This window comes from Leptonotus elevatus, chromosome 1 (genome assembly GCF_054856555.1).
Source record: "Leptonotus elevatus isolate MCC_2025b chromosome 1, RoL_Lele_1.0, whole genome shotgun sequence".
Classification (NCBI taxonomy): Eukaryota; Metazoa; Chordata; class Actinopteri; order Syngnathiformes; family Syngnathidae; genus Leptonotus; species Leptonotus elevatus.
Window position 1 is genome coordinate 42044881 of NC_141239.1, and position 16811 is coordinate 42061691.

General features: G+C 40.9%; 1 protein-coding gene across 1 annotated transcript in view; it reads right to left on the reverse strand.

The window, feature by feature from the left end:
• The window catches only part of svilc (supervillin c), a 36455-nt gene that overhangs the window by 3963 nt on the left and 15681 nt on the right, over positions 1–16811 (reverse strand). Inside the window, exons 8-27 of the mRNA XM_086059336.1 lie at positions 15330–15537; positions 12533–12939; positions 12266–12365; positions 10280–10321; positions 10135–10197; positions 9585–9659; positions 9457–9511; positions 9293–9379; positions 8231–8345; positions 7132–7292; positions 6952–7050; positions 6744–6880; positions 6410–6557; positions 5180–5325; positions 4735–4910; positions 4510–4645; positions 1747–2136; positions 731–833; positions 431–650; positions 220–353 (exon numbers count right to left, since the gene is read on the reverse strand). Of these exons, the coding sequence (XP_085915462.1) occupies positions 220–353; positions 431–650; positions 731–833; positions 1747–2136; positions 4510–4645; positions 4735–4910; positions 5180–5325; positions 6410–6557; positions 6744–6880; positions 6952–7050; positions 7132–7292; positions 8231–8345; positions 9293–9379; positions 9457–9511; positions 9585–9659; positions 10135–10197; positions 10280–10321; positions 12266–12365; positions 12533–12939; positions 15330–15537 (3002 nt within the window). The remainder of the gene's footprint in view (positions 1–219; positions 354–430; positions 651–730; positions 834–1746; positions 2137–4509; positions 4646–4734; positions 4911–5179; positions 5326–6409; positions 6558–6743; positions 6881–6951; positions 7051–7131; positions 7293–8230; positions 8346–9292; positions 9380–9456; positions 9512–9584; positions 9660–10134; positions 10198–10279; positions 10322–12265; positions 12366–12532; positions 12940–15329; positions 15538–16811) is intronic.

Consider the following 16811-nt stretch of genomic DNA (forward strand, 5'->3'; position numbering starts at 1 on the left):
AGAGGCATGATGATATATGACAAAAAAGTGTTTTGTTCAACTATAGTGATGTAGTGACTGGCTACAACAACATGATGTATTGACTACATGAAGATATACCATGACAAGTCTCAATGGTGTAGGAGTACAGTAAAGTTATAGCTTAACATAATAATGTGATGTGAATATGGTGATGTAGTGACTTAGGCATAGCCCTTTGATGACATAGTGCTGCAGTACCTTGCAGCATGCAGTCATAGGCCTTCCGGTCCACACGTCCTAGCGCCACCCAGATATCAGCGGGCTCTGAACCTTCCTCTACTGCCTGGATCTTCACTGGCCTGCTTTTACAGAGACCCGATTCTGCCGGACACCTGATGCACAAGCACACCAACACTCCTTAAGGCTCTACCAAAGCCTGACAACTTTAATGAGAGAACATGAAAGTCACCCATGAGTGAGGCGCTCCACAGCCCTCTTGGCGACTTCCCGGCAGCTGGCCAGAGCTTTACAGCCGGTCCAGAGGTACAGCGCCGCCTGGTGGCCGTTAATGAGGACCAGCGAGCCTCTGGAGCGCAGAGAGGCACAGCAGCATTCCACCTCCAGCAGCGAGCCCTCGTCGGGGAGATCCCCTCGGACGGCAAAGAGGCGCCACGTGCTTGCTTGCTCTGCTACAAAACAAACGCATTTAAATGCATTCAAGCACTTCAGGATAAATAAGAAACTAGCGCATACAGTCAATCGACAGCACCTGCGTGAGAGGAGGAGGCCTCTCTGTGGCCTTTATGAATGACCAGACCTCCTTTGAAAAGTTGCAGGAAACAGGGAGGCTCCTTTCCTTCATGAACTACGACCTTCAGTCACAACAAAAAGAGTGAAAAGCAATAACAACACCTGCTATTACAATCGTGCCTTGAGATACGCGTAGGCCTGAATGATTTTGAAAAATAACCCAATTGTGATTCGTTTTCTCAATATTGTGATTGTAATTTAATAATACGTGATTTTGACGGTCCTCTTCCCATGTAACAGACACAAGCAGGTTCATATCTTTTGCAATATATAACATCAGATGTATTATAAATAAATGCTTTGGGATTAGGTTTACACTAAAATAAAGGCAAATTAAGTCAACTTACTTTGATTTGCAGCCTTTTAAGCATTCACTACAACAACTTCACACAATTCTAAATGAGTCTGAAACATAAGTCAGTAAATTATAAAACAGATTACAACAACAATGCAAACTCATCTGTGGTTTACTCCAACTTTTCATGTTTCATGAAAGGATACATTAACAACATATGGACGACACTTCTTAAGCACTAAACTTATCTACACACTAACTAACTAACCAACTAAATGAATAAGTAATCAAATGTGTGTGCATACAAATTGCAGCCTTTGCAATTTAGAAATTGCATTCTACTAAACTGCAAAGTCAAACTTGATCAGCTCTGGCCCAACTCTTTTTTTATTTTTTTATGTTTTTAATTTTTAATTTTTTATTTTTATATGAATCGTGGTCACTAGCTCTGTCTCACGAAAAACGACTACATAGTTGAGAAAACAAAAAGCAATAACAAAAGATGACAATGGTAAATCAAAACACCTGATATTATGTGGTTTGAGATGACAAAAAGCAAAAACAAATAGCGACAACAGCAATAAAAACACATGCGAGCACGTCATGTCGGAGAAAAAAAAAATCTACGAGAGCAATAGCAGCAAATGTTGGAATGAAACCAAATGAGGTGGCTGTGTTACCTGTGATTCTTGATTGTTGTTGATCCCAAAGGAGAGAAAAGCAGCAGTGTCCCGTCCGCTCACGGTGGAATGACGTCCTCGCCACAGGAAAAAAACTGTGCTGTCTTGGCCATCGTCCCCGATGTTGTACGTCCAGCGGACCACGTACGAGTCTCCCTCGTGAAGTTGTCCTACGCTCTCCAGGGGAACTTCGCAGTCGTCAAACTCGTGGACGTGCCACGTGTCCACTCCCGCAGTCCTCAGTCCCGGCGTGCCCAAGCCGGAACCCCTCTGGATGTCCACGCCGGCCAACGTGCTATGGGACGCTCCGTCTGCTGTCACTTGGCCCGACACCAGATCCTTGGCGTCGCAGGGCCTCAGGACGTCACATGGTGGCGTCACGGAGAGGGACTGTGGTGTAAAACAATAACAAACAAAGGTTAATATGAAATTGATTGATTTATACTTGTTTTATATAACTAACCTGTACCATATTAACATCATGGCAAGTATCTACACAACTCTGATATTGTAGTTAATAATCATGTAGCACATTACATTGTATTTGGCATTCCGTACAACTCTGATAATGTCCCATAGCTACATCATATTTAATATTATATATAACATTAATGTACCACATATTAATGTGCTATGACGTACCATATTACATTACACGACCTTAACACCTCTAATATACCCCAATATAATGTTCTATACAACTTTAACGCCGCAAAACTAACATTGTGTACAACTCCAAATTTACACATTTAGTGTTCTATTCACATGGTAATGTAGCATTTGTACATATTTAATGTTGTATACAACTTCAATGTAGCATATTTAGAGAGACATAGCATTAGAGAAATAATTCATGCTCAATTTGGGCCCAGTTAGTCAAGGGCATTAGCAACCACCGTGGCATGATTGGCATGATTGGCATGAGACATGTTCAGCTCAAGGCTGACTGCTGCCTGCCTCCCGGGTAAATGCTAACCTTGTGCGCTTAGATCAAATGCCTAAAATATCTCTTGTGAAGATTTTCTGTATAAACTGTGCTTTTCAGTGAACAAATAGATTCCCCACTCTCACAGCCAACATGTCACGTGTGATCATTTTCCACAACAATCGTTCTATACAATTCAAATGCACTGCATTTACAGCAAATGTTAAGTTGTACACAGCTCTAATGTATCATAATGACATCAAATCTTATGTCCTATACAACTTGACTGTTTAAAAGTGCACAACTCTAATGCAACATATTTGTATAATTAAGATTCCATACATTCCACAGTATATATCGAACTCTAATGCATGACAATTTTCTATACAATTCTAATGTACCGTATAGAGTATATCACCTCTCATGTAACATGCTAACAAAATTAGCATTGTATACACCTCTAATGTACCATATACACTACCTCAAATACTGTATTTTATACAATCCTAATGCTCTATATTAATACCATATATTGTATATGAATGATGGGGAAGTTAACCTTAAACATTTCTTGACAATAATATGTTATATGTGACCTCACTAGTCTAAACATGACCAGGGTTTTTCCTGGCTCAAAATGAGGCAGAGGTGGTATCATCCTGACTATGATGGGCAACTGGGTGAGTTTTTCTTACCTCATTTGAAGTCATGTCTTTGTTTGTCAACTGTGGCTGTCGCTTTAAGACCGTGCATGTACTCGCACGTGCACCATGAATGAGCTTGACACAGATGCTGCAGTTACGCTTTGGGCCAGAGGTGGCAGTCGCGAGTAAAAGAAAAAGTGACAAACTGCACAAAGATCCTATACCATTATGGGCCGCCCTCCTGCAGCCATTTTCCGATCAGGGACTAGAAATGAGAAATTATATAAATACAAATTTGCCATTATATGTTGCCCTTTTTTAACTACAATCATTAAAAATACATATTCAATTGTAAATATAGTTCAGAGTTGTTGTAAAACACTATTATGTTTATTGTATAAACTGTGTTTTTATGACTGTCGATGGCTGGAGTGCGCCACCTCTGCCTCACAACCAGGAAATGGGCGCGTGCAACGGTTGCTCCATGATCTGTTTCTTCTTCGGTACATCAAAGTTTTTTTTTTAAAAAAAGAAAAAAAGAAAGCTGTTTCTTCTTCAGTTGTTGCCTCAGGTCTTTCCGGTGCACTGCTGTTGATAACGCGCCTCCATAATGACGCAACACTGCAACTGCTGTTAAAATGCGTTGCTGCCTAGCTGTAGCGCTGTGTTGAGCGATATCAGTGGCTCAGGCTGGAGGTGATGAGCAAATTAGGTGGAGGTGGCCGCCTCTGAATTTTTGTGCACAGGAAAAACCCTGCATGACATTCTGATAAATGTTACATTTGTGTAATACGAGTTATGCAGCAAAATCTAGCAATTTGTAGCCATCTCAGGGGGCGTCCATTTTGCCACTTTCTGTCGACTGAAGATGACATCATAGTTGCTCAGGGCTCAGGCAAAGACCAATCACAGCTCACCTGTTTTCTGAAGCTGAGCTGCGATTGGCTGTTACCTGACACCTGAGCAACTGTGATGTCATTTTCAGTCGACAGCAAGTGGCAAAATGGCCGCCTTCTGATATTGATAAAAATTGCTGGATTTTGCTGCTTATCTCATATTCCACTAACGCAATTATTAACCAGAATACCGTATTTAGACTAGTGGGGCTGCATAGAACATATCATTGTCCCCAAAAATTTGGAGGGTTGACGTCCCCTGTTCTATAGAAATCTAATGCACCATAACTGCACAAACCTGAGTCTCCTGGATCACTTCCTTCTGGTCTCCTCTTCTTTCCGTCCAATCCAAGAACTTGTCTTTGAACAGAGCCGTCTCGCTGTTTTCCCAGATGACGCCAAAGAGAGCCCAGTTGGGACGCCCCTCACCCATCCTGGAAAAAATTATAAAAAAATCAACAAAACCAACTCGGTCACCCATAACCTAACCTGTGACAACAGCAGGTGACGCGCTCTGTCTCACAGCTGCGTGTCGGCGGCGTTTTGCGTGGGATCCATCGGGTTGACCCGGCAGCTTCTATAGTCGTAGGCCCCAAGCCACACCTGCCGACTCAGCTGGAGCGCCACCTTCTGACGGTCGGCGGGCATGTTCTTCCCAAGCCACAGGTACACCTCGCCGCCAAAGTCAAACACTAGTGACTGGACGCACATGCACACACAACAGCAATGTTAAATATCAGAACCTTTCACACATCTATAAATCCCTTTTTATTGGAGGAGGGGAAAAAAAGCATATTTGTTTACTTCGATAGCTAAGTATTTTTTTTAGATGGTAGCTGGTGTAAAAGGCCCTTTGAGAACAACTTGACTTACATAAGTAAGTATTGAGTTACTTTTACTTTGCACTGTAAAAAAAAAAGAAAAAGAAAAAAAAGGGAAAATCAGGACTAAACAAGGACTAATCAGACCTCATTGGAGTCCAGCATAGAGATTGTGGGCATGGAGGCCCATGCTTGTTCGTGGGGCACCAGTCTGTTGTCCAGCATCTTGTAAACACAGTTGGATTCCGCAACGCCACGCTCGTACAGCTCGTCCTCCTCTGCTGTACCAGCTCCTGTTTGGAGGTAGCGGCACATGCAAAAGTCAGGCGACTTCCTGTTTCACTGAGGACCATGTCAGATGTTACAAATGTTACTGGCAGTTCAGCACCCATGGCTTCACCTCTATTTTTAAATATTTAAAAATGGTTTAGCCTAATTTTTGTTTGTTTTTTTAACAGAAAAACGTGTTCCTTTTTGGTTTAAAATAAATTATTTGAAAATACATTATTTTAAACCAAAAAAGTGGATATTTTATGTATTTACTGCCACACGTTATCCAAAAAACAACAGTGCCAGCAGATCTCGAGCATTTTAACTCATCTTTCAAAGCAAATAGAATATTGTGTGCTGTGATTACATAAACATGGTGGGTACCACATGAAAGACCGCGTTCCATTCGAGTATGTTTCTACCTTATTCCGTTCTTTAGTAAGCACCATTTGAAAATAGGTCATTTGAGAGACATTGAGTGAAAATTGAGAAGATAACAGTGACTTTGACACAAATATGTTTTTGTTTCATGACGCTCTGTGAATTAGATTTAATGTGACAAAGGCTTTGACCTTTCACGTCATCCTTGAAAACGTTCTATTTCCTAAGATCCGCCATGTTTTCATGTAATTTGATACCCGGGAGCCCATTGAAAAGAGATACAATGCTGCCATCTGCTAGCCATAGTTAGTGGCTGTTTTTGATTTCACAAGTCGATTGAGCAGGAAGCGCTGCGCAACAAGTTGCAATGCCCATTGAGAAAAAAAGTAGTAAACGTCAATTAACGTTTTTGGCGACATTCATTTTTTATTTTAGTATACGTCATTAAACGTTTTTGTCAGTAAAATAATTAAGTACTAATGGTATCAGCACTTGGTATCGGTTTGGGTGCGTACTGAAGACTTGAGGACTCAAATCTGTCTAGAAAAAGTGGTATCGAACATCCCTAAAACTAATAAATAAACCAATTAACCAACAAGCCAACAACTTACAGCTAAATAATGTTTTTGTTAATTAAATGAACAAATACAAACATAAATTTATAAATTTGCAACTTCATCTGGATTTGTAGCAATAATTTTACAGTCAACTAACTAACTAACTAGCCTCTGTAAAGTGTCCTTCCTCCCAGAATGTTCCAGAAGTTTGCGGCCAGGCTGCTGTCGCAGTTGAGCCCCTCTTCCAGGTGGACCACACAGGCAGCGTTACAGCCCAGGTCTTTGCGACTTTGAATGAAAGATGCCAACTCTGCGGCCTGAAATACAAACATCAAATATTATAGATAATATGGTTTGTTATTTGGATTGGTATGGGAGAATCTCTCTCTGAATGTTCTGAACTCATGTAGTGTTAAGTTTTATCTAAATGTAATTGACACTCCCACATTAAGTTTCTTAATTGTGTGTATATCACTCACTATTAGACAAGGCATTGGCTTTACCTTGGCTTTCTCTTTGTCGTTGGCCGACTGACCGCTCCACAGGATGCAGTCCTCTGCGGTGACCAGCAGGTAGCAGTCTCCACTGTTCAGGGAGCTGGCTGAGGGCGGGGCCAGGCGGACCTGGACGTGCTGCCTTCCTGTCGGCACACAGACAGCCGTCAGTTCGAATAGTGTAATGCAGACGCAGACACGGAGGACGTGTGCTGACCTTTAATAAAAAGCAGCATGGGGTTTGTGAAGGGTGGATGGCACTCCCGAGGATCCGGGGAAGAGCTGACAGAATTTGCCTTGGAGTTGTTCTTCGAATCTACGGGTGGACACAAACGTGAGGTGAGACAACAAACTTGAGACTCCGGAAAGTGAAGAAGAGAATCCAGAAAGTGCTCACTTTTCTCGGTCTGGATCCTCTCCTCGGCGCCAGTGCTCTGCCCCATGAAATCCTGTCTGACGTCCTCGCGGGCCGCCAGCGCCCGGAGTGGGTTTCGGGATCCTTGGGTACGCCGGGACGGACGCACGGAACGCCGGTGCTCTGCCACTGCTGACGTCAACCTGTCAATACACAAACAGCAAGCAGTCAGCTCCCACACAAATTTATCTCTCACTGTTATTTGCTGGGGGGGGGGGGGGGGGGGTTGCCTACTTAGTGCCAAAGCAATAAAAGTATTCTTTCATATTGCAGGGCTTTTCCTGTGTACAAAATTCAGAGGCGGCCACATCCATCTTATTTGCTAGCCACTTCCAGCCTGAGTGACTGATAATGAATGAATTGCTTTAACATGATAATAGTCATATTCTTATTTCAACTATTATTCCTACTATTGAAACAAGGAATTATTATATGTTGTCTGTAAAAAATGAAAGCGAGTCAGTTGAATTTACAGAATAATGCACGTCATGGCGCATGGTCAGGATTAGGGATGTTCGATACCACTTTTTTCCCGATCAATACGCAACTCTTGAGTAGTCACCGCTACTGATACCAAATAACGATACCACTTCTAAATAAAATTCCCCACCCATAAATGACAAATGATTTTAAAGAAAGACCTATATATCCCAATATATAATTTTTCCTTAAAATTGCATGAAGTTAATGGCAACTTTGTATCCATATAATTTTCATTTCTTGTTTCTGATCGTAAAACGGCAGCAGGAGGGCGGCCGATAATGGTATCGGTCACCACCGTGAGTACGATACCTTAAAATAAGACTGGTATTAACACCGATACGATACCTGGTATTGGTAGTCACCCATCATAGTCAGGATGATACCACCTCTGCCTCAATTTGAGCCAGGAAAAATCCTGTATTGTGGTTTTTAAGGAGCTTTAACTTTTAGTGCCAAGGAACTATGTTGAAGAAAGTTGAGGAGCTTCATTAGGACAAAAGTGCTTTGGTGCCAGACCTTTATTTAAACAAAAGTACAGATTTGCTTAAAATAGTTGCTATTTGCATTGGCGCTTAGTCCCAAACCCACACTTGCTCACCTGGGGGTGTTGGTCTGGCAGAAAAGGTCCAGGTCTTGTCCCGCTTCTGAGGGGGCGCCACAGGGCGGGCCGGTGTGCAAACCATTCTCAGATGTCACCTCTTCCTGTTTATCTCCTGAGGACAAAGCACTAAATGTTTACAATGCACAGACAGAAGTCCCCCATACACAAGTATATTTAGGGAACAATCGTCCATTTTGATTTGAAGCATTTGTAGCTAATTTTGGCCATCCCAACTTGTAGTATTTACAGAATCCTTTGGTGTTTATCTCGACTACATTTGAAACAATTACAAATTTTTCACTATGGTAAGTAGGCGGAACATGGTATCACTGATTTTTCAGCACTATTGGATGAGAATAAGAAACATTAACCTACCTAGATAATGTCAAAGCAACAGTTGACAAAATCACCCCTGGTGTTTAGCAACATTTGAGATTTTAGCCAATCGGAAGCCAGAATTTCTGGAAACGGAACATCGTTAACAACAATGGTGAATTGAAGAAAAAGGGACTCACTATCACAGAATTAACATAAAATTAGCAATAATACACAATTTAGTGTACTTTATTAATAGTGGTACGGCCCATCATAAAAATTCATCGCCATACTACTCCCACACAAAATCTCAAAATCTTTACAATTTAGCATCTTCATTGTCTGGTCTATGAGGTTGAAATTCCTTAGCTAGGGGACAAAACCTCTAAACGATGTTTGTCCTACTTTGTAGAAGTGCCACTGAAACTGGCCAAAAATGAGCTTGAAATTCAAAACAAAATGGTAGACTTTGTGTGCATTTTCTGGATTATTCAGACATTTTGTGCGTCTGCTCGTGATAGTCATGGCTACTAAATGTCATGTCGCACAGTAACACTGGCTTCGAGGTTGAATTTTTGAAGAGATGGTCACCTCTGACACTCCTAACAAAGGTGTATTTTTGATTCAACATACTTGCTAAGTTTGGTTCAGATTTGGTTATGGGGGGGAAAAAAATCCACAAAATGGCAATTAGTATGACCCAAGAAGAAAATCTACAAATGTCTTGTGGGCATCTGTTCTCACCTCCAAATGAGCATGTCGAAAGAGCCTCAGTAGACTGATTGTTACTAAGACAGTTGTCACTGTTGTCTAATATTAGACGTTCAACATCTATGAGAGAATAAAAAAATAAAGATCAGATTCAGTACAGAAAATGTGATTCAGGGAAAGTTTGAATGCTAACTCACTTGTTGTATCTTCTGCCTTGATCAGCTGAGGCTGCTCTTGTTTATTTTCCTCAACCTGCACAGGCAAAATCAATATTTGTTAGGATGGGAACAAGCCCAAATATCACATACAATTTTTTTTGTTTTACCGTCTGTGTCCACTGTGGGGGACTTTGGTTGTTCATTGGAGACGCCACCTCTTGTGCCTCAAAGGACTTATTGGTCTGGAATTTAAATAAGGACACATTTAAAACAAACTATGGAGCACAAAGGCCACATTAGAGTTTTCAAAGGGACAGATGGGACCACTCATTCCTATGTGAGGTAAAAAAAAATAAAAAATAAAAGTTAAAATGCATAAATAAAATACTGATTCTGATAATATCATAACATTTTAATTCATTATCAATCATTATTTAAGTACAGTTTTACCTATTCCTATTTCCTATTTGTGTTAATGCTCAAACTGTGCTTTATGTTACAGTGACATAAAATAATATTAATACACCTTTTAGGAATACATTTTTAATTAACACTAAAGCTACTGTATTTTGATTTATGTATTTTTTGAGGTGGAACTTGGTGGAAAAGGTTTGAGAATCAATGCTTTACATGAAAGAAGAATTTTTGCTGTGGATATTTAACAATGTAATTCAAAATTGCAGTGGTAAAGAATGTAAATAAATATGTAGCCACTACCTGGTTGAAGTGCATGACATACTGAGGTGTACTGCAGGAATAGACAGAGGCGTAGACAGGCCCCTGTCAATGGAAAAAAAAAGACATGGGATGATTAAAACACTAAAATACCCATGGATGTATTCATTTCTTCATTAACACTCACCCAACGCTGAGGCTTCACTTCATCTGTGTGAGAGTTTTCTCCCTAAATAATAAATGAACATAGAACACACATCATTCTTTACCAGATAAAAATGCACGAAACGAGTCTCGCTGTTCAAACTCAACAAGGAAACTATGAGTAAGCCGCGAGAACATAATTAACTCAGTCACTCCAAGACATTTTTACTGAAGCAATCCCCATTCACTCCCTGTTTTACTGCATTTTGACTGATTTTGCAAGGCCCACAGAATATAGTGTTCTATTGCTATAAAAACATGAAATCTACCAAAAGAAAGATTTTCATCAGGAAAAAAAGTATATTTCTATCTGTTTCCGTTTTACAGCAATTAACATTAGAATATAGCTAAGTTTCCTCATTATTCACAAATCTATTTAGAATTCTGAGTAATTGAGGGTTTTTTTCTTCAACATGGTCCTGGTTCATTTCCTATGCTCTGCTGCCACCTGCTGGTCATTGTGTAATAACTACCATTTCTTCAACCGTTCTTTGCAGGTGAGAGGTTGCATCAAAGCCTTCTGTATGTTTTAGCATAAAAATAAAAAAAATAAACTTTAAAAAACGTATAAATACGTCTTTGGGACATTTAAACATTTCGAATAGAACATATTTATAAATTTTTGGGAGCAAATGAGTTAATTGCAGCATCCATTCGTCTGTTAAGTTTGTTTCTCCACGCCATCTGCGCTTATTGGTCTCGTCCAGCCTAAACAACGCCTGATTAGTTCGACCTAAAAAAGGTCGGCTGCAAACGTATCGGCGGTAGCGGTACAAGATGTATTCGCTGGAGTTTGTGAACTCACAAATACCGCGAGAATTCATCTCGCTGGCAAGGTTACCTGTCCTCCTCATCAATTCACCGTTTTTATGCTCGAGCCAAAGCATCAACTGTACAGTGGTGCCTTGAAAAATGAGTTGAACTTGTTCCATGACCATGCTCATGATTCAAAATCCATCTCAAATCATCTTTCCCACATGAGATGAATGGAAAAGCCATTCATCTGCCCCAGCCCCCAAAATGTTTTTGCTTCAATTCAATGTATGCAGTGCTCCTCCTTCTCCTGTGCAAACCTTGGCAACATGGGTGAACGTAGGAATTCATTTAGACGAAAATAGTCATTTGCTCCCCAAAACGTAGAAATTCATTCTATTTTAAATGTTAAAGTATCCCAAAGACATATTTATATGTTTTTTAATGGTTTTTTTTTATGCTAGAGCATACAGAAGGCTTTGATGCAGCCTCTCAACTGCAGAGAACGGTTAAAGAAATGCTAGTTATTACAAAAACGGCCATCAGGTGGCAGCAGAGCAAAAGAGATCAACCAGGGCCATGTTGAAAACCCCTAAATTACTAAATAGATATGTGAATAATGATGAAAAATAATACTAATGATGAAACTTGGCTATATTCTAATGTTAATGGCTGCAAAACGGAAACAGATAGAAATATACTTTTTTTCCGTATGAAAGAAGAGACTCTAATCTTTCTTTTGGTCTGTTCCATGTTTTTATAGCAATAGAAGACAATATTCTATTAAAAAATCAGTCAAAATCCAGTAAAACAGCCAAGAGTGAAGGGGATTGCTTCAGTGAAAATGGCTGGGAGTGATGGTTATATAGTCCACCATCTTGCGTCATCTTCCCTGACCTAAACAATTAATGTACAAAAGCTAAACGTCACCTGATGACACAAACATGCTATGAATCGTCACTAAAATTCACAAGCCCATCTTTACGCGTGTCAACTTCAACCATTGAATTTATAAAAACATTAAGCCTTTTTTTCACCATACGGTGCACTCATATGTTTACATCCCCCAAGGGTATGTAAACTTCCAAGCACAACTTTATGTGGGAGTCTAATTAAAGCAGCAGACTCCATCCTAATTGCCACATCAGCTAACTGCTACTTTTTGACTGGACACATTTTGGACTTTGGTGAAATGGTACACACGTGTGCTTCTTACCGTAGTAGCACTACCATTGATCATGTGGTGCGCTTGAGCATCGCCATTCACCGGAGTGCCCAGAACGCATTCTGCTGTATCAGCGACTTCATTAGTGGGCCTTTTGGAACAGATTACACAGAATATACAACATATGATACATTATTATGCTTTCTATAGATACACTATACAGTCATAAATGTGTTAAATTGTAAACAGACTTTATGGACACACTGTATAAGTTTTAATTGAACTTTTCTACAAGATTTTTATTTCTGAGATGCCCACCTGCCAGTTTGTTTCGACAGCGCAGGCATGGGCGTGCAGGCGATGGTCTCCCGCCTGCCCCGCGCTCTTTGCCTCCATGGGGCGGCCGCTCGTGAGCCGCCACTATCCCGCGCCGCCTCCCGCCTCTCCGTACGCACAGGCACCATGTCTCCGTGCGAAACGGCGCCGTTGGGCTCCGCCTCGGAAATCTTGCCGCGCTCCGAGCGGCTTCTCTTCAGGATGCCTCTGAGCCCCGGCTCCGAGTCGCAGCGCTGCATGGACTGATCGGCGGGCGAGGGGCTGATGTCGGGTTTGGAGCGGGAGAGGCGCAGCTCGCTGGGCTTTAGGTTGACGGACGAGGCCTGCTGTCTGTCGCATAGGTGAGAGGACAGCGACAAGGCGGGGAGCTGCACGGGGCCTTTCTGCAGCTGAACACAAACAAACCACTGTTATCATTCAAAGAAACGTATTATACAATGGTACCTTGATTTGGGACCTGTGTTTCCACAGTTACCTTGAAAATAGCTCATTTATTGATGACTTGATTTTAGAAGTAACTAAGTCGGATTACAAGTTCCTTTATTAGTTACATACAGCAGATGCCAACAACCCTGATTTTGATCATACTTACATAATTGGAAATGGAAATTTTTAGTGACATTTTAGAATAAAGTTTCTTTCATCGAAAATAAAATGAGATGAACCTTTATAATTCATTTAAAACCAGGGTTTTAAATTAATTAAATTAACACTCAATGACTGTGTGGGGCCACTTGAACTTCAGTGACGCTAACCCAACTGGGCCAATACAAATTTCATGAATAAATACAGTGAAATCAACACATTTTTGCTTTTTTAATAATTTAATATTCAATATTTTAAGTTTTATTCACTTAAACTGATCATCATTGAACATTGTACTGCACGTCAGATTAAAATCCTTGAAACTTATCATATATTATCATGAATATACAGACAGGGATAGTGTCAGTTCTGGCAGGGATTAATGTAAGACCCTAACAATTGACTACTTGTTTTCATTAAAAATAATAATAATAATACATGAAGGCAGTGTTTCAAGACTTTCTCACTTAACATAAATACATTTGTTTTTAAATAAAATATCCAACAAAGGCAAGCTTTTTGAACTGTCAATAATGTAATGGCAAAATTCAACATTTGTAATATAAATTGTTTACAAATATTAAAATTTCTTTAAACTTGGGGACTTAGGTCACAGTTCTGGTACACAAAACCTTGTGGGACATTGTCTACTATTTAAGCTACAATGTGACACTCCAGCACCCCTGCGACTTTTGTGAGGAATAAGTGGTTTACAAAATGGATGGATGGATACTGTGCTGTGACTCCAAATGTTTCTTCAAAATTTGCTGAAAGGTTTTTGCAGCTCGATAGCTGTGACGTACTTAATAGTTGCATCTTTAACTAACAAATTAAAAACGGTGACTGTATTTCTATCTTGAAAAGACTAATCCCTCCATTCTTTCAGCTGTTTACGTGGCGAGTATTTGTATGGACAATGTGACTTAGCCCAGATGGGAGTGCGAGGTTGATGGCTTGCATAATGCCTCAGGTTTTAAGCTGTAAACACTAAAGTTCCTCTTTTTGAAACGTGTTCCGTAACGTACATTTGTTTGTTGTGTGCCTTTTAGTCAGTAATAAAGTATTCACGTACGTCTCGTTATGCTTTAGTGTCCACCTGTTCTCGTCAGCCCCTGTAACTTGTGTCTACTAATCAGCTCTCTCAACCACTTGTGTCTTGTCCAGGTGGTCTCATTAGTTTGCTTGTATTAATGCTGCATTCGAGGAAGGTCGGAAGTCGGATATATCCGAGTTGGTTTTTCCCAGTTCCGACCTGAAAGCGTTTGAGGCAAACGTAAACAACCAAAATGGTGGATAGTGATACATAATTTTTTGTTTTGGTCCACAAAACACATTTTGACCTCCAGCAAACTTGCCTTCTCGCAATTTATGTGTTTATGTTATTTCATAAGCATTCCATACAGTTCAGTAGTTCACCGTATAATTTCATGCAGGGAGATAGCGGCATACTGTCACGAACGTTGTGTTACGTGAAGTTATGTTGAATATTTATGAATGAAGAAAGCTATCTCGTTTTATACTCGAGTAAATTGTATTTTACCATTCACCGTTACCGTATGTGTTTCCATAGGGGTCGCCATCGTAGAGTGACATCACATCGAAGTCGGGGTCTTTTTTTTTTACGAACTCACAAGTGGAATTTCTGAGTTCAAGGGGACATTCCCGTACACACTTCCTGGTTTGAAGTCGGAAAAGTCAGACTTCCCACTTTCCTCAAATGCAGCATTAGTTCCCAGTTTCTGTTCAGTCCTTGTTGGATCATTTGCACCTGTTTCTGTTTGCCAACTGTCACTTTTCCAGGTCAGTCATGTTGGGACTTTTACTATGTGTTTGTTTGTAATTTTGATTTGGGTTTCTGAACTTTGTTGATAATTGCATTTTTGATTCCATATTTCGGTTTACTTTAAGCTATAATGAGATTAAATTCCTTTTTCTGAGTGCAACTCTGTCTGGCTTCACCTGCTTCCTTGCACTTGAGTCCTCAACCCCCGCCCAACGTAACAGTTGTCCTGAATTATATCATTCGTTAACTATTACTTTTGTTGCATGTTCATGCGTGAGTGACCACCTTGACTGAAACATAGGTAGTCTTTATTCAAGTGTGGTCAAATTTACTCACATCAGCAACACAGTGGTGATTGACTTCAATAAGATCAGGGTACCACTGCCTTTTATGTACTCATTAAATAATTACCAGGCTGACTTCTTCTACTGTGATGGGCTGCGTACGGTATCGGGAGCCCTTCTGTCGCCGCCTTTCCGGTGCCCCGTCGACCTCAGGCAAGGACAGTTTGTTAAAAAGAGCCAGCTTCTCGCTCACGCTAAGCTTGCAGCCTTCGTCGTCTGCTTCTTCTGGCTCGCCCTGGGGAGGGTGCGCCTCCTCTGGTGCGACCGGTGGGGAACTGAAGCCCAAGAATACAACACAAGCCTTGAAGAATGAAGTCTTATGATGAAAGCATAACATAGTTCGTAATCAGATATTTTTTGTTCATTAAGATCACGTTCATGTGTCATCAGTGCAATCTTGGAGAAAGAAAATAGTCAAATATGTATGTTAATTATATAAATAAATCCAAACATTGTTATCTTAAAAGAAAAAATGTAATGTTACAAAAAAAATATTTTTTAAACAAAAAAGTTGTACTGTAACTATTTTTTGTTGTAATAGTAGTAGAAAACACATTTAATACTATGATAAAAAATGTATCATAAATGGGGGAAAATGTATGTTTGAACAAAAACAAGAAAGAACTTTGCATTTTTTCAGGAAAAATGTGCAGCCTTGCGACGAAAAGTTGGGGATTCGAGATTTAATTTTTCTGAAAAGGAACCTTCAGAGAAAAAAAAGTCACTTCTAAAAAACATAATCTAACAAAAAAAATGTTTTAAAGAAATAATTGCAATGTTGAGAGATTTACAGACATTTTCAAAAAAGTTTTAACATTAAGAAAAAGTGTGGGTGGGGGGTGAGGGGCCTGGGGGGGCGAAGGCTGGGTTGTGGTGGGTAGCGGGTGTGGGTGGGTGGCGAGGGGTTCGTGGGGGGAGCGGGGTCTGTGGGCCGATGGGGTGCCTGGTGGGCCTGCCGTGCCCCGTTCTGCTGCGTTGGGCTTGGGACGCGGGCCGTGTTGGGGTGGGGTGCGCTCCTGGCTCCTGGGTTTGCTCTCCGGCCGGTGGCCCTTGGGGGGCCCGGGGGTGTTGCCTTGGCGCTGCCGCGGCCTGGGAGGCCCTGAGGTGTTGTGCTTGCTCTGTCCTGGCCGGGGTCGACGGCTCCCCTCTTTGATGGAGGTTTTCATGCATGCCAGATCCACCACACCAGCATCTACCGAAATTCAAACACAATTTGCTTCTTCCTCTGGTTGTTGAATCGGTGAAGGCTGATGTCTGTGGATCACACTCTGCTCCATCCTTCCTTCCTTTTCTCAGTCTTTCCTTTGGTCTCTTGAGGTCTCCCTAATTGGTTGGAATTTAGATGTTTCTGGGGTTGGTGAAAGACTCTGGTTGGTAACCCGGTGGGTAGTAGGTGATGTCTGGTCGGTGCTGGATTTCACTTTTCTTTCTTTTCTTTGATCCTTCCTCGGGTCTCCTGACAACTTTGGTATTATTAGTATTCGGTTTAGGTGAACGGTATAGGATTTTTTGGGGGTTTTTGGTGAATTAATGAGCACACACTCACACG